At 48.1% G+C, this 25,099-nt stretch overlaps 1 protein-coding gene across 3 annotated transcripts in view; it reads right to left on the bottom strand.

The window, feature by feature from the left end:
• KAZN (kazrin, periplakin interacting protein) overlaps positions 1-25,099 on the bottom strand; it is a 580,804-nt gene that overhangs the window by 44,066 nt on the left and 511,639 nt on the right. The window contains exon 8 of one of the 3 annotated variants that reach the window (XM_049877978.1): positions 24,561-24,684. In XM_049877978.1, the coding sequence (XP_049733935.1) occupies positions 24,561-24,684 (124 nt within the window). Of the gene's footprint in view, positions 1-22,164; positions 24,685-25,099 lie in introns of those variants that run through there. The other 2 variants (XM_049877976.1, XM_049877977.1) reach the window with 2 other exon arrangements.

Raw genomic sequence — 25,099 nt, 5'->3', positions numbered from 1 at the left:
GAACCTTTCTTCCAAACGCCTGGGGCCTCTAACTGTCCAGCCGAGGGCCCTTCGGAGCCCACAGCCACCTTGCCTAGAAGACACCTCCCTGGACCAAGAGGGCCCCCCAGGCAGAGCAGCCCAACTCTGGGTGGATGTGGATGACATCTCATGCTTCAGTTTCCACCTCTAAAGCTGGCATAATGCTGCTTTCTGCTGCCTGCCTCCTCCCTGGGCCGCTGCGGGGGCTCAGGGACAGTGTGGGTGTCATTGAAGGGGCTGTCTATGCCAGCCTGGGGAGGCTTTGAGTGGTCACTACCAACATTATGTCATTTCCCTTTTCAGGTGGGTGCAAGGCCTCTTTCCCCTGGGAAATGGCAGGTGGGCACAGAACTCTGCAGGTGGCTGGCTGAGCACACCTGTTGCCATGGCACCCAGAGTAGAAAACCCAGCAACAGCTGCCTCTGTGGTACCACTTGGGCCCCCCACGCAGGAGCACAGACCTGCACCAAGGAGCCCGTTCTGCTGGTGGCCAGACCCAGGGACGCATGGAGCTTGCAGGGAGGTCTTTCTGATCAGGCCCACAACACCCAGTTCACAGGGCTTGACCACCTGCCCCCAAGCAGGGCATCCTTTCTGGGCTGGAGGGAGCTGAGAGCGCCCCAGGGGCCTTCAGCCTTCCCAACCTTTTTTTTATCTTGTTTCTGCGGCTGAGTCCTACCCCCATGTCTTTGTTATCCAGTGCTGCTATAACAGAAATACCACAAGTGGATGGCTTTAACAAACAACTTTTATTCTCTCACAGTCTAGTAGGCTACAAGTCCAAATTCAAGGTGTCAGCTCCAGGGGAAGGCCTTCTCTCTCTGTTGGCTCTAGAGGAAGGTCCTTGTCATTGATCTTCCCCTGGTCGAGGAGGTTTTCAGGCACAGGGACCCTGGGTCCAACGGAAGCGCTGTGCTCCTAGTGCTGCTTTCTTGGTGGTATGGGGTCCCCCCGTCTCTCTGTGCACTTCTCTCTTTTATATCTCAAAAGAGGTTGGCTTAAGACACAATCTAATTTTGTAGATCTCATCAACATAACTGCTGCTAATCCACCTCATTAACATCACAGTGATAGGATTTACAACACATAGGGAAATCACATCACAGGACAAAATGGTGGACAATCACACAATATGGTGAATCATGGCCTAGCGAAATTGATACATGTATTTTGGGGGGACACAGTTCAATACATGACACCCCATTACATGCATCTGGGGTGATGAGAGATGATATCTGGCCAAGTCTGGTTTCCCCAAATTCCAAGACATGGCCTTTGTTGACCATTGGGCCAGGACTTGGAGATGAACAGACTTTGGCGTTGGCCAAATATCTTTACCTCTCAAAGCCTCGGTGTCTTCATTTATAAAATGGGTATAACAATAATATCTACCTCTTAGGCTGATGTGAGACCCTGCGTGTGAAGTTCTCGCCCATAGTGGGCACCCAAGTGAGGCTAATATTGGGAATAACAGGGATTCCCCTGGGGCTTGGGAACTTTTTGGCCTGTCACTTCCTCTGTCAAACTGCATTCTGGGGGTGAAATACATCTTGAGTTCTTGCTCCTGCCCAGAGAGGAAGCCCAGTCCCACTTGTTGACTAGCCCAGTTGGGAAGAAATTCATTGTCTCAGCCGGACCCTGGCCTGGCCGAAGCGTTGAGGCAGGAGGTGGGATATGGCTTTGTAGTGCTTGGCTGTTGCTCCTCAAGGAAGGGAGACAAGGAGGCGTGAGAAGGGGGAAGAAAGAGGAAGATGAGAAGCAGGAGCCAGAGAGAGAGATACAGAGAAAGGAAGGAAGAGAGACTCAAAGAGAAAGGCTTTAGGAGAAAAATGTTGCTAGGTGCCATCGAGTTGATTTCAACTCATAGCAACCCCATGTTACAGAGTAAAATTGCCCCCATGGGGTTTTCTAGGCTATAATCTTTACGGGAGTAGATTGCCAGGTCTTTTTCCCATGGTTCAAACCACCAATCCTTTGATTAGCAGCCAAGTGCTTAACCATTGCACCACCAGGAGAGACATAGTGGCACAGAGACAGAAACAGCAAAGACAAAAAGATAAACAGGTAGAGGAAAGAGAAAAGAAAACAGAGTGGGGGCGGAGATGGAACGAGAGATAAGCAGATAGAGAGACAAAGTAAAAAAGCAAACTTCAGGCGTGTGTGTTTTTCTGAGTGCGATGTGTTTTGTGAGTGTGTGTGTGGGCTATTGTGTAGCTAACAGGCCTCAGGCCCACGCAGGGAAGCCATTTTACAATTCACATTATTTATGGGGCCTAGGCTGTTAGGCTGTAGGAATGCCATAGGCAGAGCAGGTTTGTAGCCACAAACCACACCTTTTGGTTTCTGAGAAAAGAGAGCTTATTCTCCAGCACATCTTCACCCCACACCCCATGGCTGATCTCCAAGGAGATGATACTGCGGAAGGACTGGGTGCTGGAATCCCTCTTTGGGCTCATAAACTATTAATTAAAGGCCATTTTCAAAATACGGGCACTTCAGTGCCAGATTTTATGCCGTGGATCCCATCAATTGTGGCTTTTTATTTCCTCTCCTTCTCAGCCCTGAAAGTGGAAATAACTCATGTTTATAGGCAGGCTGCTCAGTGGAGGGGCTGCGGAGTCACAGGGGCAGCTCATTCCTCGGTGGAGTCTGAGGAGGTGCCACTGAGAGGCAGCCACTGAAGCCTTCTGAACACCAGGAGGGCGGGGGAACTTTGGGATGAGAGGTTTTGTGTTCTCCCACACATCGCCAACACACATACACAGACACACACGCATATTCACGCACTCTCACACACAGATACACACTCACATGCTCACACACACATACTCACATGCTCACACACAGATGCATACATTCACACACTCACCTATACTTACAGACGTACCCTTTCATAGACACACTTACACGTACGTTCTCTCTCTCTCACACGTGCACCACAGAATGTTAGTCACTGAGGTTCTCCCATACTGAGCCTACAGTATTTGCCTTGGTGAACTAAGGCCCACGGCCAAATCCAGCCCTCTGCTTGTTCTTGTAAATAAAATTTTATTGGCACACAGCCATGTCTGTTTGTTTATGTGTTTGTCTAAGGCTACTTTCAGACTGCGCTACTTTCTCCACAACACTTCTTTCCCACCACAACGGCAGAGTTGAGTAGTTTCACATGTGGCCATGGAGCACTTGAAAAGTGGCTAATTCGCACTGAGAATGCTGAAAGTGCAAAATCACATCGGGTTTTGAAGGCTTAGTTAAGAAAAGAAAAAAAGAAAAGTTAAACATCTCATTAAGTTTTATACACCTACTCCTCACTTATCAACTATCTCATCTGACATTTTGAATTTACGGCAATAGTAAAAAATCTATTATTCAACTATATCGTGGATTAACAACACACTTTTGGCAGTAACAAACAGCAAAATATGAGGTGAGAGTAATGTTGGCTGTGATGGTTAAGGTTATGTGTCCACTTTGTTGGGCCATGATTCTCAGTGGTTTGGCAGTTATGTAATGATGTAGTCATCCTCCATTTTGTGATTCGAGGTGGCCATCCTCCATTTTTGCATAATGCTGATGATGTTTGTGTAACGACTTGGTCTTTGGAACTTGATCATATTGATAAGAGAGGAGTGGGTGTATTTATATATAAGATTTATAATTTTGAATTATATAAAATCCATAATTGTCAAAATTTTTATATTGATTACATGTCCAAATGATAATATTTTTGATATATTGGATTAAATAAAATATATTATTAAATTAATTTCACTTGTTTCTTTAATGTGGCTAGTAGTAACTCTAAAATTACGTATGTGGCTTGCATACATTTCTCTTGGACAGTGCTGATCTAGACGGAAGACTGATTTTATTTTGTTTCCTAATTCCATTTCCTGCCTTTCACCTCCTCCCTGTTGGTTTGGAACTTAAGCACTCTATTTCAATGCTTTTAGTGTAAACTATGTGTCTCAGGTCCCACCCCAGATCTGATCAGAAACTCTGGGAGTGGGGCCCAGCATCCTGTGTTTTAAAAAGATCTCTGGGTGAGTCTGATGTATGCTGAAGTTCTAGAAACACTGCTTTGATGGTTTGGTTACCCTTGAAAAATTACTATGCACCTTTGATGTAATAAAACTTGGGGTTGATCAATATCTTAATGCCCTCTTTTAAAACATATTAATTCTGATTACTTTTCCTGACTTACATGCTGCCATTGTTCAGTATTTTAGTTCTGTTCTTTTCTTTAACCTCACAATTTAAACATTATCATCATTTTATACTGATAATGTTTGCTTAAAATAATTTACCTGTATGTTTACCAATTTATTTGTTCATCATTTTTTCTTGTATCTCAGATCTTTCTGCTGAGATAATTTCCCTTCTTCCTGAGAGTATAATTTAAAAAGCTCCTTTAATCAAAAAATTTTTAGTGGTAAGTTTTTTTAATGTTTCTTTATCTGAAAAAGTCTTCATTTTGTTCTTGTTCTTCAAAAAGAGTTCTGCTGAGTACAGTCTGAGGCTAACTGTTATCTTCTTTTAGCACTTTGGAAGCATTACTATACTATCTTCTACCCTCCTTTTTGAAGGGAAGTCAGCTGCCAGTCTAATTGGTGTTCTTTTATTAACTACTTTTAAGATCTTCTCTTTGTCTTTGGTGTTCTGCAGTTTCACAAGGATATGGTTAGATGTGGATTTTATTTATTCGAATTGATATAAATTGTACATTCTGTATCTGCAGAATCAGTTTTGGAAAATTCTAAGCCATTATCTCTTAAAATATCACCTCTTCTTCATTTTCTTTGTTCTTTCCTTCTGGGATTCCAGCCAGACATAAATCAGAGTTACTAATTCTTTCTTCCCTATCTTCTAACTTAGTGCTGTCCAACAGGACTTTCTGTAATGATGGGAATGTTGTATAATCTGCATTGTCCAAGATGATAGCCACTAGCCACGTGTGACTATGAGTACTTGAAATATGGCTAGTACAACCAAGGAATGGAATTTTTAATTTTATTTAATTTTGATGAATTCAAACATGAGTTTAAATAGTCACTAGTGGCTAGTGGGAGCCCTGATGGTGAAGTGGTTAAGAGCTTGGCTGCTAACCAAAAGGCCAGCGGTCAAATCCACCAGTTGCTCCTTGGAAATCCTATGGGGCAGTTCTACTCTGTCCTATTGGGTCACTATGAGTTAGAATCAACTTGACGGCGACAGGTGTTTTTTGTTTGTTTGTTTTTTTTTTTAGTGGCTAGTGGCTATTGTATTGGACTGAGCAGCTCTAATTTCTCCTTCATATTTTTTATTTCCTTATCTCTCTCCATTGTGTTCTAGGAAATTTCTTTAGATCCATTTCCAGTTTGTTAGATCTCTCTTTAGCTCTTTAGTGTGCTGTTAAACCTATCCTTTGATTTTTTAAATGTTTCAATTTTTTTAATTTCTAAAAGTTTTATTTGGCTCTTTTTCAAGTTTGCCTGGCCTTTACGGATAGTCTCTTATTTGCTCATGTCTATGATTTCATCTGAAATTTCATACATATTATTGTATATCTGGTGTCTGATAATTGCTGTCTCTGAAAAGAACTTGGAGGATCTAAGCTTGCTGTTTGTTTCTGTGGCCTCTCACTCATGGTGAACTCATGTTTGATCTTAATGTATGGGAATCTTTAGGGTCTAAATAGCAGATGTTTTTCTCCAGACAGGATTTACATACACTTCTGCTGAGACTGGAAGAAGAGATGGGGGGTGGGCATGATACCTAAGACCAGAGACCACTTTGTTCTCCTTAGGGATGAGCCTGTTGAATGAGTCTCAGGTCCCATTCCCCAGCTTCGCCACAACTCAGGGGTTAACCTCCAGCTAACAGTCCTGCTATCAGCATCTGTCCCCAGGGCAACCGCTGAGTCTTCCATTTAACTGCCGCTGTTCTGGTTTTGATTCTCAGCTTTTTGCTTTTGGATGGGGGAGTCTTGGGGCTTTCTCTTACTTTTTGTGAGCTCAGTAATGCATTAAAAAAGTATGCTTTAGTTCAGATTAAGTTGTTTTGTAGACGGACGCCCTTCATACTGCCTGGAGTGGAAGTCGCTCTTTCTGAGGGCACCGTCTACCCAGCATTCTTCATATTCTGTAGGTATGACTGGTGCATGGATCTGTCCATCTCCTGGGCCACAAAGTGATCTCTTAGATCAGCGGCCCAGCCTATCCACCTGTTAAAAACCAATCACCTTTGAGCCTACTAGTCCGACTCCTGGTGACCCCATGTGTGCCAGTGTAGACCTGTGCTACATAGGGTTTAAATGGCTGATTTTTCAGAAGTAGATCACCAGGCTTTTCTTCTGAGGCACCTCTGGGTGGACTGGAACCTGTAACCAGGTGAGCGCATTAACCGTTTGTACAACCCAGGGACTCCAGTCCAGGTTATCACGTTATAGGAAAGAGGTGGACAATATTGTTTCCTTCTATTTTCTCCCCAGCTTAAAACAAACAAACAAAAATTGCCACTGAGTCTATTCCAACTATAGCTATCCTACAGAACAAAGTAGAACTGCCCCGTAAGGTTTCCCAAGAGTGCCTGGTGGATTCGAACTGCCGATCTTTTGGTTAGCAGCCAAGCTCTTAACCACCGTGCCACTAGGGCTCCCCAGCTGGGCCCCTTCTTATTCTACTCATGTTTGTACCCAACAAAGATGAGATGATTAGTCACTTAGATATTCTCATGGGAGGCCTCAGTTTTTCTTGCTCTCCCCCAGGGATAAAAGGGCAAAGGAAGAGCACATTTTACAGGTGAGAAATGGAGGCTCAGAGAGGTGAACCGATGTTTCCGGCAAGTTACGCCTCCCAGGGTAGAAGGGCCTATCTAAGCAGCTTTTGCCCTTGCACTTGGGTGCTCACACTTTGCTACAGGAAAGCATTGGGAAGGAATCCTGAAACAGACAGGAGGTCTGATGGTGAACGGGGAAATTGCTACCAGAAGTACTGAGCTAGGAAACTAGGATCCCTGCCATGAGTCAAAGTGAGAGACAGACACACAGAAAGACAGACAGGCCAAACAACCAAGACACAGACAGACTTTGTAGGATGATGAGGAAAGACAGGGGTGATATGGGAACATAGGTATCCACACCTCTTAACTTGGGGCTCTGTTTGTCTGTCTTCTGGGATGATCTACCAAACACCAAAGTGCCTGCATAGTAATTCTACCATAAAAGACACCCACGCTTAAGTCAAACTAAGCCATCGGGGGCCTGTGCTAGAACTTCTGGCGTGGAAGGGCAAGACTGCAGGTGGTAGGCTTTGAAGGAAGGAAGTGAGCTGAGCTTAGATGATGGAGGTGGAGCGATGCCTGGAACTGATGGACAGAAAGGCCCAGAGTATCTTCACCACTGTCTGGTGGAAGCTTTGAGAAGCTTTTGCCTCCACACTCTTTTCCACCACCTCTGCCCTAAAATATTCCCTTGTCCACGTACCCTGACATTGAAATTTGCAACTAGAAGGGGTCATACAGGCTTGGGCTTCTATGCCTGGGTCTAGGATCCATTAAGGGGTGAGGAAAAGTGTCTGTTCCTCAGGAGTTTTTAACAGCCTTGGCACGTGGGGCTCTTACCTGGTGGGATTCAGAGTCCTAGGGCTACAAGTTTCCCTCAGGTGACTTTCTGCATACCCCGTCTTGGGGTAGAAGCTATATTCACTTTAAATCCTTTACTCACTTTAGATTGTATAGAGCCTTGCTGGAGCCCTGGTGGTACAGTGGTTAAGAGCCCAGCTGTTAACCAAATTGTTAGTAGTTAGAATCCATCAGCTTCTCCTTGGAAATCCAATGGGACAGTTCTACTCTTTCCTATAGTGTTGCTATGAGTTGGAATCGACTCAATGACCACAGGTTTGGTTTTTTGTTTTGGTTAGAGCTTTGCTACATGGAATGGTCATTGGACCAGCAACATCACCTCCCAGGGAGCTTGTTAGAAAAAGCAGAGGCGCCCTGTCTAGGAAGTTCTTCCTACTCCCTCCCCTGCTTGGAGAGGGAGAGGGTAGCCCTCAGTCACTAGGGAGGTGGCATTCTTCTCCCCGGCCCCTGAAGGCCACTGGCAGCTGTGGGAAGGGCTTAGAGAGCTAGCAATTTAATTAAAAAAAAAAATATTATTATTTTTAACCATTTCAAAATTTGAACCTTGACCCGGCTGGCAGGCTGGGCGGCCTACACCCTGGACTTTGGAGGCTTCTTCCTATGCCCCTGAAGCCACAGGCACTGCCTGCCCCCTGCATCTGCTGCCAGGTGGAGCCACCAGATGCATTGTTCACTGGAGCCGGCGGGAAAGCTTTAGACATGAATGATGTTCTGTGATCCCAGGTTGGGAGTTGGCGCAGAGAAACAGGCCAGATGGGTCCCTGTGCCAGGCTGAGCCTGCCTGCTGACCCCCAGGGACTCAGACCTTCAATGGCTGCAGTCAGACTGGGTGCTTGGTGGGGTCAGGCATAGGTTTAAAGATTTCTTAAGGCGACTGTAGATCCCAAGCAATGACAAATTCCACCCTCCACAAAGTCTCCCTCACCTGCCCCCTGTTCTAGCTCAAGAAAAAACAAAAAACCAGTTGCTGTTGAGTAGACTCTGAGGCATGGCAACCTCACGTGTGTCAGAGTAGAGCTGCACTCTGCAGGGGTTTTCAGTGGTTGATTTTTCAGCAGTAGATTGCCAGGCCTTTCTTCCAGGGTACCTCTGAGTGGACTCAAACTGTCAACCTTTTCTTTGTAGCCAACCACTTAACCTAGTTAGCACCACCCAGGGACTCCTTGTACTAGCCTAACCCCTCCATTTCTCACCTGGACTCCTACTTAATCACCTAAGGCCCTGCCTTGCTCTGTCCCCTTCCACCCCATCCCTCTCAGGGCTCAGAGTGCATTAAAAAGAAAACTGAATCTGCTGGGGGACCTCTTCTGCTCAGCTTCCTTTAATAGCTCCTTAGAAACTCCAAGCACCTTACGTGGCTTAGTTATCTAGAGCTGCTATAACAGAAATACAAGTGTTGGCTTTAAGGAACAGAAAGTTATTTTCTCACAGTTTAGGAGGATAGAAATCTGAATTCAGGGCTGGCTAGCGTAGGTCACCCCGACATACAACCACACCCCCAACACACACGCACATGCTCACACATGCTCTTGTTAACTCGGGTTGTTTTCCTACACAGCTCTTTTCAAAGCTGGAATGCATTAGCTGTTGTATAACGACCTGAATAACGTCTATGTCTCCCACTAGATGGTAAACTCCACAAGGGCAGGAACTGGGCCTGGTATTGCTCTCTAGGGATCTCTACTACCTACCAAGGGCCTCAAAGCTCGTACATGTTTACAACTGGCTCTTGTGGAGAGGAGTGGGGGAGGAACAAACAACCAACCAACCAAACCACTTGTTTATAGCATTTACCTATTTCTGTGGTGTAAATAAGAGTCCCTGGGTTGCACAAATGGGCAGTGGCTAAGAGCTCAGCTGTTAACCAAAAGGTCAGCAGTTCGAATCTACCAGCTGCTCCTTGGAAACCCTATGGAGCAGTTCTACTCTGTCCTACAGGGTTGCTATGAGTCAGAATCGACTTGAGGGCAAGTGGTTTGGTTTGGTTTTACTAACCGAAAGTTTGGTGGTTAGAGCCCACTCAGAGGCACCTTGGAAGAAAGGCCTGGCAATTTGCTTTCAAAAGGTTGGTCACAGTCTTGAAAACCCTGTGGAGCACAGTTTACCCTACACACACGGGGTTGCCATGAGTCAGAATCAACTCGACAGCAATGGAGGTACTAACTGAAATGTTGGTGGTTCTAATCCATCCACGGGTGCCACGGAAGAAAGGCCTGTGATCTGCCAAGAAAATCCTATGGAGCAGTTCTACTCTGTAACACACGGAATCTCCATGAGTCAGAATTGACTGAATGGCGACACTTTTTTTTTGTTTGTTTTGTTTTGATGGTGTAAATATTCCCACCATGGGCAATTTTGAGTTACCAATGAGATGTCACTGGACATTCTGCTGGAAAGAGATAGGTGCCATCAGTTCAGGAGCTGGTCTGAGCCAGTGCCAGCCCACCACTGCCGGCAACAGAACGCACCCTCTAAATATGGGTTAAAAGAAGGAAGGCAGGAAGGGAGAGAAGGAGGGAGGGACCAGGCTTCCCTCTCCAGGCTCATCTTCCATCAGCCTCACCTCCTCCACACCTCCTTTCAGCTACATCAAAGCTCCTTGTGGTTCGTCAAATGCACCATATGGTCTCTCTCCTTTTTCTCTTTGCCTAGGGCAGGGTGTCTCCATCTTGGCGCTGCTGACATTTGTTGTTGTTAGCTGCCCTTCAGTCAGCCTCCAATTCATGGCGACCCCATGTGTCACAGAGTAGAACTACTCGATAGAGTTTTCTTGGCTGCAATCTTTACAGAAAGTTCTCCAGGCCTTTTTCCCACGGAGCCGCTGGGTGGGTTCAAACTGCCAACCTTTTAGGTTAGCAGCCGATTGCAAACCACTTGGGACCAAGTAATTCTTTGCGTGGGAGCCATCCAGTGCATTGTAGGATGCTTAGCAGCACCCCTGGTCTCCACCCACTAGCTGCCAGGAGTAGCTCCCCAGTCATGATGATGACAAATATCTCCAGACATTGTCACTTGTCCCCTGGAGGGAAAACTGCTGCCAGGTGAGAACCACTGGCCTACGATATTCCCTCTCCCAAGAAGTCCTCAACACCACCCACCCTTGTCTGCTTGGCAGACTCCTCCTGGATCTTCAGATCTCAGACCTGGGATCAGAGTATCTCCTGCCTGGGTGTGTCTCCACTGACAAGCTCATCACCCTGTTTTGACGCAAACAGTACACAAATCAACCCCTCTGTGACTGTGACTCCCCAGTGCCAGTTCAGGGTCTTACTCATCTTTGCATCCCCAGAGCCTGGCACCAGAAGCCTGGCACATAGTAGGTGCTCAATGAATATTTCTCGCCTGTCTGACTGGCTGCCAAGTCTCTTAAAGACGGACTGAGGGACAGAGAAGGAGAGGGACCTGGGCAAATTCGACTGTGATTGGCATTCCTGTTGTTATTGTTAGCTGCCATGGCAACCCCCTGCACAGTAGAATGAGATGCTGTCTGGTCCTGCACCATCTCCATGATGGGGGGATCTGAAGGTTGTGATCCACAGAATTTTCTGTGGTTGATTTTCAGAAGTAGATCTCCAGGCCTTTCTTCCTAATCTGTCCTAGTCTGGAAGATCTGCTGAAACCTGTTCAGCATCATAGCAACATGGAAGTCTCTCTCTCTTTTCAGATCATGACAAATTATGGGTAACATTGCAACGAATGCGAGTTCCAGAGCACTTAACTGGGCTCATGAGAAACTGAGAGGTAGTCGTTCAAACAGACCAAGAGGATACTGCATGGTTTAAAATCAGGAAAGGTGTGTGTCAGGGTTGTATCCTTTCACCATACTTATTCAATCTGTATGCTGAGCAAGTAATCTGAGAAGCTGGACTATATGAAGAAGAACATGGCATCAGAATTGAGGGAAGATTGACTAATCTGTGATACGCAGATGATACAACCTTGCTTGCTGAAAGCGAAGACTTGAATCCCATGAAAATCGAAGACTACAGCTTTCAGTACGGATTATACCTCAACATAAAGACAACAAAACTTCTCATAACTGGACCAATAAGCAGCATCATGATAAATGGAGAAAATATTGAAGCTGTCAAGGATTTCATTTTACTTGGATCCTCAATCAATGCCTGGGGAAGCAGCAGTCAAGAAATCAAATATGTATTGCATCACTTTCAGGACTAAGGTGCGCCTGACCCAAGCCATGGTATTTTCAATTGCCTCATATGCATACGAAAGCTGGACAATGAATAAGGAAGACCAAAGAAGAACTGATGTCTTTGATTTATGGTGTTGGCAACAAATATTGAATATATCACGGACTGCCAGAAGAACGAACAAGTCTGTCTTGGAAGTACAGCCAGAATGTCCCTTAGAAGAGAGGATGGCAAGACTTCATCTCATGTACTTGGGACACGTTATCAGGAGGGATCAATCCCTGGAGAAAGACAACATGCTTGGTAAAGTAGAGGGTCAGCAAAAGAGAGGAAGATCTTCAATGAGATGGATTGACACAGTGGCTATAACAATGGGCTCAAGCAGAGCAATGATTGTGAGGATGGTGCAGGACCAGGCAGTGTTTTGTTCTGTTGTACACAGGGTCACTGTGAGTTGGAACCAACTTGACAGCACCTAACAACTTTTTGGATAATCTCCTTTAATTATGACATCACATTTCTGCTTCCCTCTAGCACTAAAAAACTCAGTTACTGTTGAGTCAATTCTAACTCACGTGACCCCAAGTGTGTCAGGGTAGAACTATGCTCCATAGGGTTAACGTATTTGCGCGTTAACCGTTCACACCACAGGGATTCCTCCTCAAGGACTAGAATTTGGGAAATTAGACAACAAAGCCTTATTCTAACTACTCAGGGTTTTTCAGCTTTATTCATATCCGTACAAACAGTGGGGGAGTGCAGTCATCTGTTGGGCCTCAATTCTTATCCTTGTTATATCACTTGCTGTGTCTCCTTGGGCTACATATGCCACCTGAGTCTCAGCTTCCTCACCTATAAAGTTGAGACAATCGCATTCTATGGGATTTTGATGAGGACTACCTAAGTTCTAGGACTCTGAATACAGCTTATTATGGTGTGAAGCGCTGGTAAGATCATTGGTGTTATCTCACCGTTTACATCTGTATCCTCAGCCCTCGGCCTTAAGCCTGGATCATAGGAATAGAAGGTGTTTAGGCAATGCTTGTTGAATGACTTAATAAGTGTGTGTAAAGTGCCTAGCACACACCTGGCACAGTAGGCACATGACCAATGTCAGCAAGTCATATTATACTGTCCCCTCCCAGCTTCTATCCCTTCACCTCCTTGAAGAAGCCCTCAGTCCTCAGCCTGGCACCCTCTTCCCATCTCTGGGGAGGTAGCCGCTCTCAGCACTGGTGAGTAAGCAACCCCCTGGGATTTCTGGGAGAGTATGGAGCCACCCTTTAGTCAGGTCCATCAGCACCTTCACCTCAACATGGGATCCTGCCCCCCATCTCTAACACCTAGGGCAGGGTGTCTCAGTCTTGGCACTATTGACAAGAAATGGCTGTGTTGCTTGGCTGTGTTCTTGTGCTGCAGGCAGGCTGGCCCCGGTCCTGGTGCAGCCCTGTTCAGGATGGGCTGCTGGCGGCTGGGTGGGGGGGCTTGAGGGGGCTGGGGGGGGGCTGCCCACACCACTGCCTGGCCCCTGCCCGGCCCCCATAGGCCTCTGAATTTGAGGAATAGTTAGAATGAGGCGTGTGAGTGCTCACATGGGGTGTGGTGGTTGGGGGGTTTGTCATTATCACCTACAATACTCTGCCATGGGGCCTGTGAGAGCTGATTTAAGACAGGAGATAATAAAAGTGACTCGAGCTTGCACCAGAAGGCCTCACAACCACAAAGGCTAATGCTTTGTGTTAGCTGCTGTTGAATCAGCCCCCAACTCATGGTGGCCCCAAGCACAATGGGACTAAATGCTGCCCGGTCCTGTGCCATCCCCACTATCAGTTGTGGATTGGATGGTTGTGTCCTATAAGGGTTTTCACTGGCTGATTTTCAGAAGTAGATTGTCAGGCTTTTCTTTCTAGTCCGTCTTAGTCTAGAAGCTCTGCCGAAACCTGTTCGGCATCGTAGCCACATGCAAGCCTCTGTTGAGGGATGGGTGATGGTCGAGCACGAGGTGCACTGGCCGGGAATCAAACCTGGGTCTCCTTCATGAAAGGCGAGAATTTTACCACTGAACCACCACTGCCACAACGCTTGCCTAGTGCTTTACAATTTACAGGTGTGAGCGCCTTGCATTCTTCCCTGTGAGGTGGACAGAAGAGGCCCATTTCATAGAAGAGGAAAGTAGAGCCCAGAAAAGCCCGGACACTTCATACAGAAGGCAGCACCAGGACTCAAAGCCTGCATTTTCTCTCACTAGCCCTCATTTCTCTCACACACGTCTCCTGCATCACTGGTACCAGCCGTTGTGATCTGCCTGACACTTCATTCCCTGTATTATTTGTTCTTTCCAATAGCCTTGTGAGATAGGTGGTTTTATTTCCATTTTACAAAGGGGTAAACTAAGGCTCAAAGGGACCAAGTGACTGGTTAAGGGTCATACAGCTTATAAGTGGTGACTCTGGGATTGAACCCTGGTGTCTGGCTCCAATGCCTGGGTCTCTTGCCTACACCTCTCCTCAGAGTGGACTGAATTTTTATCAGGTCTGCTGGGCTTAGGCTGTCACCACAATGAGACCTTGTTTCTTGCACACACAAGAGATGGCGGGAACTCAGGACTGATTCTCACTCCCGAGCTGCACTCTGGCGACTAGCACCTGTTATCTCTGACCTCATTTGTAGAGGTCAGTCCCCTTTCTGAGCAGTGAGCACCTTCCCTCTCCCCACAGATTGGGCCCCTGCAGTGACAGCTGTCAGAAGTAGCCTTCTCCCCTCCTGGCCTGTGTACCCCAGATCACAGGCTCCATGTCACCCCCAGGGACATCGGCCTCCTAACAAGGAGGGAAGTTGGCATCGTGTGGGCGTAGAGCCAATTTGAATGTGACTTTGCTGTCTGTTGCCTGTCCCAGGGAAAGCTATTAGGCAATTCGGAGCTACTGAGGGGTGACTGGGTACCCTGGATGGCAGAGGGGCCAGGCACCTTGGCAGGACAGGCATGCCCATGCCCCTGCTGACTGGTCCCTGTGCCAATGGGCTCCAACTCTCTGTTTGCACCTGGGACCCAGGACGGCAGCCAAACACACACCCTGGGACAGACATTCTCAGCCAATCTGCGGCAGGGTCTTCTGTCTTCTCAGCTGCTGCCTGATGACTCAGGCTCATTTTTTTTTTTTTTTCCAAAGGGATGTTCGATTAGAGAGAAAGGCTATATTCCTGGCCTGGCTCACCCTGAGCCTTATGGCACCCATTTTCCTGACTGCATGGGGATCCAACAGGAGCCACAGGTTTGTGTTGGAAAGGTGTCACTCTTGAATAGCTCCAAGGACCCCTGACCCAGCACCTCAAGCACAGAACACTGAGACTAAAGGGGCCCGAAGAAGTCATCTGTTCAAATATCTCCCAGAGGGTGTTCGTGGAACTAGTCAAAAGGCCTGGTTCTGTGGTCAAATGAGGTTGGGGAACACTGGGTGAGAAAAAGCAAAATGTTTTTCTTTATTGCAGACCTTGTCAGAGCCTTGATAAGCTAACAGGTTGTGTGAATCTGTAAGTGGTGGAGATACTTACTGACCCGGGGATTCCCCCCACCTGCAGTGGAATCTTGTGGTCTGAGGCAGCTCAGGAGACTGGCCTGGGAGTCAGGAGTTCTGGGTTCTAGAACCAGCTCTGCTGCTGATACCTACATAGCTGTGGGCAAGTCCCCTCACATCTGCAATATGGGGGCAGGGGTGGTAGATGAGAGGCCCCTGATTGCTGTCTCGGGTCTAAGCCTTGCTCCTTCTGGTCCTACCTGGGCCAGGCTTAGGAGTTTGGGCCAGTTGCTAAATTTACCTGGCCTCAGTCTTCTCATCTGTATAAAGGGGCCCATCCTGCCTAACTCACAGGGCTGGTCAGAGGCTCAGCTGAGACCACTGATTACTACCTGGGCTAAGCCTTTTATACGTATTAATTTATTTCATCCTCAAAGCTGCCCTCTGATGTAGTATCTTCCTATTCCTATTTTAGAGGTGAGGAAACTGAGGCACAGAGAGGTAAAGTGACTTTCTAAGGTTACCAGACAGCAAATGTAGAACTGAGCTTTGAATCCAAGGGGACTGCCCAGAATCTGTGCTCTTAACCCCGACTCCAGGCTGCCTGCGACTGAGTGCTGTAAACTGTAAAGGGCTATGACTGGGCGGGGTGCTGTCCAATGTAACATCACTGTGGTTCATCAGGTGTGCAAGGCCTCCAGGGGAGGGTCCCCGGGGGAGCCTGCTAGTGGCCCCCCAATTTTCCTGTTCTGCCAGCGCTGAGCTGGGGCTTGCACTGCCTCTCACTGATGGTGAGGAGGGGCTATGGGGAAGCCTGGGGGTACCAAGGGAGAGTGGGGAGCAGGATGGGATCTGAGGCAGCCCACACCTTCTCCCATTCAGGAAATATCCAGGAGGCCCTCGGAGGGAGCTTAGGACGATCTAACCCAGTGGTTTTCATACTGCCTTGTAGCTGCTGAACCCTTTGCTGAAATGAAACCATTATCCAGAAGCCAAATAAACCGGAGCTTCTGGCTAAAGGGCAGTGCATGTGTGCTGGGGAGTGGCGGCCTAGAACACCCTTGCCGGCCACCTTTTGTGGCATGACAAGGGACTCCTAAGACCCAACAGGTAGATAATTACTGACCCAGACTGTTTTAGAGGGTGCATGAGGCCCAGAGAGGAAGACTGACTTGCCTGAGGTCACACAGTAAGTCCTTGGCCAAGCTGGGAACCAAGAGTCCAGGGCCAAGGGCTGGCTCTGGACTGCTTGGCTGGGGTTATGGGACACTTGGAACCCCCGGGTGGGGTCTAGGAAGAGCCCTGCTTCGCCCCCTGTGCCACAACCTCTCAGATGGTGGCTTGGGTGGGCTTGCTCCAAATCTATGGCTTATTCTCTGGGACCACTATCGATCGGCTCCAGCGGAGCCCCACAAATGTTTGATGGAAGCTCAGTCAGCCACAGGTCCAGCGGAGGCCCGGGTGGTGGGTGTGCAGATGTCCTGGGCAAGTCCCTCCACAGAACTTGGACCTCAGACTCTCGCTGCCAGGTTTGACCCTTGATCCCACCACTCCCTGTGTGCCCCTAGGCACGCTGGAACCCTCTCTGTGGCCCTTCTGAGGCTGGCAGTGAGGCGGCGGGTGTTCCTGCTGTGCCAGTCCCCTATGCCCTCTGTAAAGCAGGGGCCAGGAAGCCCCTGGCAGCGGGCTGCCGTGGGAACAACCTGGGCCTTGCCTGGGTGTGGCTTCAGTCTTGCTGGGGAGCTCTGGGGCTGCCCGAGAAGGGGGGTCTCAACCTCCCTTAGAATGGTTCCTTGGGAAAGCTTCCCAATATCAAGTCTGCCCTGAATACACAGGCAGGACGTGCCGCCCTCAGCCCTCCCATGACCTCCTGTACCCGAGCTCACCCTGGGGTGCTAGCTCAACACACACAGATCCCAGGTCCTCACCCCTGGACTTTATGGCTCCATAGGTATGGGATGGGGCCTGGGAATCTGTATTCTTAAAACCCAAGGCATGTCACCTTTGACAACTACGGGTCTACTGGTGGTTCTCACTCTCTCACTTTCTTTCCTTCTCACTCCCTCTTTCCATCATGGGGCCCTTCAGATGGACTCTTACATGGAGGTCAGTGTGCAGCAGGTAAGAGCAGAGCTTCTGGCTGAATGTGAGACTGCAGCCTGGCCTGCTAGGTCTTCACCAGCCACGGCAGCCCCTTGAAACACCTTTGAGGAACCCAGTAGGGTTTCATGGAACACAGTTTGATACCCCCTATTTACTTTTTGGGTTTTTTATTTACTTTTTCTTCCATTTCTGGAGAAACTGAATCCCAAAGAGCTGGCCTGCTCAGATATTGGCTTCACCCTATTAGCGAGGCTTTCTCAAGTTCTCTGAAGCTTCCTGTTGATCAGCTGTCCCTGAAGGGAAACTTGGGGGCAGTAGCTGTGACACAAGAATACGAACTTTTGTGCCAGAATCCTGGTTCTGCTTCTTCCTAGCTGTGTGACTTTGGCCAAGAACTCACCTCTCTGTGCCTTGGTTTGCTCATCTGTAAAAGGGGGACAATAATAATATTTACCTTGGAGGGTTGTCTGAATGATTATCTACAAAGAGCTTGGCACAGGGCAAGTACTCTAAGTTAAATAAAAACTCAGACACAGCTTGCTGCCAGACCAGTGATCCTGGGCTCTGACGCTGGGCTTTATAGATGTGCCATCCCAGGGTGACCTTCGGGTCCTCTGCCTCAGATTCCAGCCCTGGGCAGCCTAATTGCTTCCCTTGGCTTAAATTTTCCCATGGCAGCCACAATAGAGAGTGTGTCTCTAGCTGGAATCTTTGAAAAGATGGAATTCTGATGGCAATGTTAGTGGTTTCCAGGCACAAACACCTCAAATCCTTCCTGTTTCAAGGCAGAGAAGCCTGGATTCTCCCACAGTGCAGCCTGGAACTGAATTTGGACTCCCAGGATTGATGCTCACTGACCCTATAGTTGGAGGGACCTCAAGTTCACACAGCCCGATGCCTTGATTTTATACCCTGGGAGCAAGTTTGGATTGAGTCACCCCTGGGCTTAAAACATGTGTCCAGCTGCTTCCACGCCTTTCCTACCTCTGGCTGAACTGAAACGCATGTGTTACAAATCACTGGGAACCCAAATCATGGGCCAGCCCTGTCCAGTCTCCAAAACACATTCAGTCTCACTTCTGAGCCTGTAAGGAGGGGAGGATTATTACACCCACTAAACAACTTGCTTGAAATCAGATACAGGGCCAGAGCTGGGAGCAATGACCCAGGCTTGGGCTGCAGCCTCTCCAGATGGGTCACAAACAAATTCCCAAGGGAAAATCTTTCCTTTGGGGGTTCTGGGAGGATGACACGCAATTTTATAGACTCTCTGGCTTTGGTGCAATGAACTGCTTCTTACTGGTGACCCATTAAGAAAGCCAGCAGGAACTCCCCAAGCCTGAAACTCAGAAATGCGAAGGAACACCCAGCCAGCATTTTCTGAGAGCTGATTCGGTTCCCCCTGGGCACATGCTAGGGCATCGGAAGCCCTGCCACTTTTAGGAAGAGTTGGCCAAGGTTTTCAGTTGCTGCTATTCTTGCTTCTTAAAGATGGATCTTCGTGGGACAGGTTTCTTATTCGGCTTGCTGGGGACAGTGGGCAGAGCCCTGTAGAAAGCAGCGTTGCATATCTGCAATATTTCCCAATAACTGGGATCTACGGCACCATGCAGTTGTGGCTCACTCCAGCTGCCATTACAGACTTATACTCGATCTACATGCCTCAGTTCGCCTGTAGAGTGACACTTCGTTGGTGATGCATTACGACTCTGAGATTTAAGTAACTTCTAGCATAAAGTCAACATCAGCCTGGTGGCACAGTGGTTAAGAGCTATGTCTGCCAACCAAAAGGTTGACAGTTCAAATCCATGAGGCACTCCTTGGAAATTCTATGGGGCAGTTCTACTCTGTCCTATGGGGTCACTATGAGTCACAATTGACTTGACAGCAATGGGCTTGGTTTTTTTTTTTGGTCCAGCATAAAGTCAACATCAGCTTGCATAATGGAACACCAAAGTTATTTTTTAAGTTCACATGCATTATTTTATAATATAAAACAACCCTCTATAAGATAAAGAATAAGCTAATTATAAATGTTCCCTCTTGATTATCATCACCCAGTTCGTTTTCCACTGGAAAATGAGAACAGGTGGGGGGTTGGGGACCACAGCGTGTTCTAAGCGATCAGAGCTGAAAAAGCTCAAGAGCCCTTTATTCATAGCAGGTGGGCTGGGTTGGGGTGTCTGTGGTCCCTGTTTTGTAAGAATGCATCTTTCAGGGAAGGGGCCCATAGATTGTCAAAGGGCTGACTGCTCCCATGTTTCAGGCCCACTACACCTGGATCTCCAAGAAGCCCAGGCTGACTGAGCCCACAGCAGCCCAACACCACACGGTCACTGTGTGGAGGCAGCTCCCAGTCCTCAGGCTCCTCCTGTGGCCCAGAGGGACCCCACACATCTCCCTCCATGTTGGAGTACAGCTAGTCATCAGGATGCTGGCGCCCTGGTACAGCAAGGCCTTTGATGACAGGGCCAGGGAGAAGAATGAGAACGGTACTTGACCTCAGCCCGTTTCTGCTCCTCCCTCCCACCACTTCCTCTCTGGGGTGGGCTTTCTGGCTCTGAGGGGAAAGATGGGTGAAATAGTCTCAGTCATGAAATCAAGGCTGTGCCTTGTATGTTAGCTCCAATGGACTGGCAGTGGCAAGTGAGGGACAGGAGTAGGGGCAGGAGGGACAGGAGCAGGCACCATCTGCTCAGGCCCAGCCTCTCACCACCCAGGTGGTGGAATGGTTAAGAGCACAGGGTCTGTAGCCAGGCCCCATTGGTTCAAAGCCCAGTTTTACTGTTTACTAGCTCTGTGAAGCTGGACAATTTCCTTAACCTCCTTCAGTTTTCTTGATAACTTAGGCCGTAGGAGGATTAACTGAGTTAATACATGTAAAGTGCATAGCATGGACCATGGTAAGCGCTCAAGAACTGTTAGATATTATTACTATTGTTACTGCTTTTAGGTTACACCTGTTAAAGCCTGCCAGCTCAGGTGGCAGAGCACGCAGAAAGGCCACTGGGTACAGTCACGCAGGCTGAACACTGCACAACCCTGAAGCATAGTGCCTTCTGGAGTAATGCAGTGCACAACCTATACAACTGCACACTGGCTCTGGATGCCCTTGGCAACTCTACTCCAATTTCTGACTAATAAGTACCACATGAAGTTGAACCATTTTTCACAAGGTCTTGGAGGAGGTTCTGTTAACAAAGGAGGTGGTGTGGCTTTCGAGTAGAGCTACAAAGACTTGAATAAGGTGTGGCCCAGCCCTTGAGAAGTTCATAGGATTTGAGGAGTGATAGCTAGTGGTGCAGCAGTTAAGGCGCTCAGCTGCTAACTGAAAGGTCGGCGGTTTGAACCCACCAGCTGCTCTCCAGAAGAAATATGTGGCAATCTGCTTCCATAAAGATTACAACCTTGGAAACCCCATTGGGCAGTTCTACTTTGTCCTACAGGGTCACTATGAGTCATCATTGGCTCAACGGCAGTGGGTTAGCTACAACTTTGGCCAAATAACTCCTCCCTGGGCGAAAGTTTTCCCCACCTGTCCAGTGTGAGGAGTTAGGTTAGTTTTGGGATGGCAAATAGGCTTTATCCTTGTATGCCAACTCCAATTGATTGCTAGTGGCTGTCTGCAGTATTGTAAAGTGAAGAAATCAGAAGCCACTTTGGGATTGGGGGAAGGGCTCTTTAATTGATTAGCGATGTCTGCCTAGGCCAGGGCGAAGGGAGCAATGGCATATACGCGTTGGGATGTTCGCCCTCCTTGGATTAGCCCAATGGTTCTCAATCCTGGCTGCACATTAGGACTACCAGAGGAGGTTTTACATCCTGATTCTGGGAATATGGCCTGGGCATCAGTATGGTTTTCTGAAAGCTCCTTGGGCTAATTAATTACAGATACTGCTCAGTTCCATGCAGCCCTGTGCTTTCTTGATATACTAGGATCCCAAGTATCCCTCTGCATCCTTACTAAACAGGGATCCTCCTTTTGATGCTTTCTCGGTATAGCCTATATATTACCTCACTTTGTGCATTTTTCTAGCAGAGAGAGCTGAGGAGTTAAAAGGCCAATCTCCCATCAGTCTTATTGCTGGGGAGAATTTTTTTTTAAGCTGAGGGTTATCTGGGTGGCCTCTTATCCGGCAGCAGATTTGGCTCTCACTGTGGGGTCTCACTGGTAGAGACCTGGGGCTTTCGTCTGGATCTGCCCGGGCTTGGAAAAGCCTGACACACTCAGGCTTCAATCGAGGAAGCCTGTGGCCCTGTCTCTCTAAAGCTCCTCTCAGCCCCCATGGTGGGCAGAAACTGGGGAAGGTGCAGAGGCCCGCGAGGTCTGCAGAAACAGCATGCCCCAAATTCAAGGCCCCAACTCTGGGCCTTTGGAATGAGCGAGGGGGGAGAAGGAAGCAGATGAAAGCTGACTGGGGCCGGCTGAGCCCTAGGAACGCAGGACGCCACAGCTGGGAGGTGGTGGGTTAGGAACACAGGGCGGCCCTGGATGCTGGCAACACCTCGCAATTACGGTCAGGGTGGCAGAGATGAGATGTTTCCAGAAGGCCGCCCCGGCTGGGCTGCTCATGTGCTCAGAATCCAGCCAGCTTTCCTCAGCCCTCCCGCTGGCCCCTCAAGACCCAGCCCTGGAATTCCAAGGAGTGGGTTGCTCTGGGCTTCACCTCCCAGCGGGGCACAGCCTCCCACCCAGAGCCAAATAGAAGCAATCAAATAACATAGAGTTCAGTAATATTTTAAAATAAGCTTTATTCAGTTTTTTTTTTTTTTTTTTAATATTTTATATTTGCATCCATGCCTTCGAGAAACCTTTCCCACGGGAAAGGTTATTTTCATCTAAACGTTACCCATAACTCATTCGCTATTTGACGTAGTTCTCTTAAATAAATCATCCTTAGTAACTTTTAGAATTATCTCCTAATTTACACAAACTGAAATGAAAAGGAACTACTAAATCATTACCAGGAGTGGTTGCAATCTTATTTTCTCAGAAGGAAAGGAAAAACAAAAAATCAACCAAAAGAAAAATAAATTCATGGGGGAGAAAAGTATTTTCTAAAATCTCTCTCTGAAGAGCAAGATGCCAGCTTTGGCCGCTCTCTCTTACTGCCAGCCTCGGTTAAACAGCTCAGCCAAAGGAGGACAGAAAGATCCTGACGAAGTACCCTGCCTATTTCTTCCCAACCCCTGGATCAGGTTGAAGGAAAGAGAGCAGCCGACTGGAGCTTTTCGGTTTGTTTTAGAGGCTTTGGACCAAATATCCTATCCATTCTGATAGATACTCCAGCATGTTTTAATTGCCTTGTGTCTTTGTAAGAGTTGAAAACGTTACTGTTAGTAGAAAGCGCAACTACTGTTGTCTAGAGGGTGGTGTGATTTGAGCTGTTAGTGGTTAAGGAGGAGCAGAAAGGGGATTTAGGGGTCAAAAGAAAAGGAGAGTCAGGTTCTAGGCCTTGGGAGGATCTGGCTGAGCTCTCACTTTCCCCATCACCTGGCATTAAAATGCACAAGGTTCCTTTGCTATTGATGAAGACTTGCTGGGGCCAACACTGCTCCCCAAATGGGGAGACTTGATATTCCTGCCAGTCCTGCTCTCCCGGGGTGAGCGGGCTCAGGCTGTCATGACTAAGTGGAGGACAGGGCCACAGCCATCCTGAGAGATCCTAAGTGTCGCATGGACAGGAGGATGGCCAAGGTGCTGGATGCCATGTCTCCAAGACCCTCTGCTTGAGATGGGCACTTCCCTCATCCATCTTTTCTCAATGACACTTGCCCAGCCACATGCAGAATGCACTGATGATGAGAAAGACATAGAGATGGGGAGGACCCTTGTGGACCCAACTCAGGCCAAGGGTCCCTTGGGTGGTACCCTTTGGATGGGCAGTTGGCTGTCTCCCCTGCGTTCAACCTCTCCCAAAAGACAGGCCCAAGAGGAGGTGACCCCTGCAGGGTGCACTCTGCTCACAGAGATTGGCGGTCTACATTTTGGAACAATAAATAGATAAAGGCTTGGAGAGAGCTGTGGGTGGGCACAGGGCGGACAGCATTTCCATGCAGGGCCGGGGGGGTTGGGGGGTGGGGGAAGAGAAGGAACAGAAAAAAGCAAGCTTTGAAATCTGATGGTCCCTGGGTTCTGGCCACACTAGCCCTACCTTGCGCAGTTTGGCAGCAGCATGATAATAGAACAGACACGTCGACAGAGACACCCGCCTCCCGCCCACCCCGTGGAAAAATATACATTCCGATATTTATGCAATAATTTAGATAGAATACGTTTTCTGCATTTGTGCAAATAAATTAAATGAAACAATTTCTTTTTTCCTTAAAGAAAGAAAGAAAGAAACGGCAACGCAATTTAAAAACTGGCAGGCCACTCCAAAGAGCCCGCTGGACCTCTTGCAAAACCATCCAAGCAAGGCCCCGCGGCCGGGCTTGCGGTTCTTGGCAGAGAGCAGACCTTACCCTGGCGATGACGGCGTTTTGTGGTCAAAGTGACTTGGGCACACCCTGAGAACAGGGTCTGGTCCCACACATTCACACTGGGGAGGGGGGACACATATCATAAACCGACCGCATCCTCGGCCTTGGCGAGACGGGCTCCAGCAATCGGGGTTTGTTTGGACAAGGGACATTTACAAGCACAGATTCTCAACAGTTTTGTTATTTACAAATACACAGCAGTCCTTCAAGTTTTCAAGTTTCATAAAAAGGAGGAAGGGAGGGGAAAGGAAAGGAAAAAAACAAAAACAAAACAAAACCCAACAAAACCAAACAAAAAGAAAAAAAAAAACATTCTGAAAAAAAAAAATTAAAAAACCAGATTAACAATACAACTGTATCGCTGCAAAGACAACAAAGAGTTGACATGTTCACACACGGTTTGTAGTATGTACATCAATTACAGAGGTGGCGACGCAGAGGAGGGGGTTCACACTTGGGTTTTCGCTTGTCGGAGGCGCCCAGCCACACCCAGCACCCACGTGTGCGGGAGCATGCCCACGCACACGCCCCTGAGCACGCCTACACACACAGCCCCACGCACACACACGCACACCCACGCACACACACGCGCCTGCCGGGCGGCAGGCACAGGGAGGCGGGTATCACCAGTCTGCGTCCTCCTCTATGTAATAATCAGGGGTGGTACCATCAAAGAGGCCGGGGTCGAGGGACTTCCGCTGCTTCCCTCTGGCAAAGACGCGGGAGATGGAGCCGAATCCCATCTTCTCTTTCTTCTTTTTCCGTTTTTGGTCTTCAAGATCCTCTAGTGACTGAGGAAGTCAGGAGCAGATTGTGGAGAGAGAGGGGAGAAGAACAAAGGCGACCTGAGCTGGTTGCAGAGACAGTGAGCAGAATGCAGGGGATGGAAGGCCTCTCTCAGCTTGAAGCCAGTGGGTCAGGGACGGCGGGGCCATGGGCAGCTAACAGCAGGGTCTGCCTCTCATCAGCCAGGTGAACTTGGGCCAGGTACAGAAAATCTCTGGGACAACGAGATCTACCCAAGACTGACATAAGGATATCAGTAAACAAAAAAAAAAAAACCCAAACTAGTTGCCACTGAGTTGATTCTGATGCATGGCGACCCCATGTGTGTCAGAGTGGAACTTGCGCCACAGGGTCTCCAATGGCTGATTTTTCTAAAAGAGACCACCAGGCCTTTCTTCTAACATACCTCTGTGTGGACTC

The sequence above is a fragment of the Elephas maximus genome, chromosome 3 (genome assembly GCF_024166365.1).
Source record: "Elephas maximus indicus isolate mEleMax1 chromosome 3, mEleMax1 primary haplotype, whole genome shotgun sequence".
Lineage (NCBI taxonomy): Eukaryota > Metazoa > Chordata > Mammalia > Proboscidea > Elephantidae > Elephas > Elephas maximus.
The sequence above is the reverse complement of the archived record's forward strand: the minus strand, read 5'-3'. Positions and strand labels throughout refer to the sequence as shown.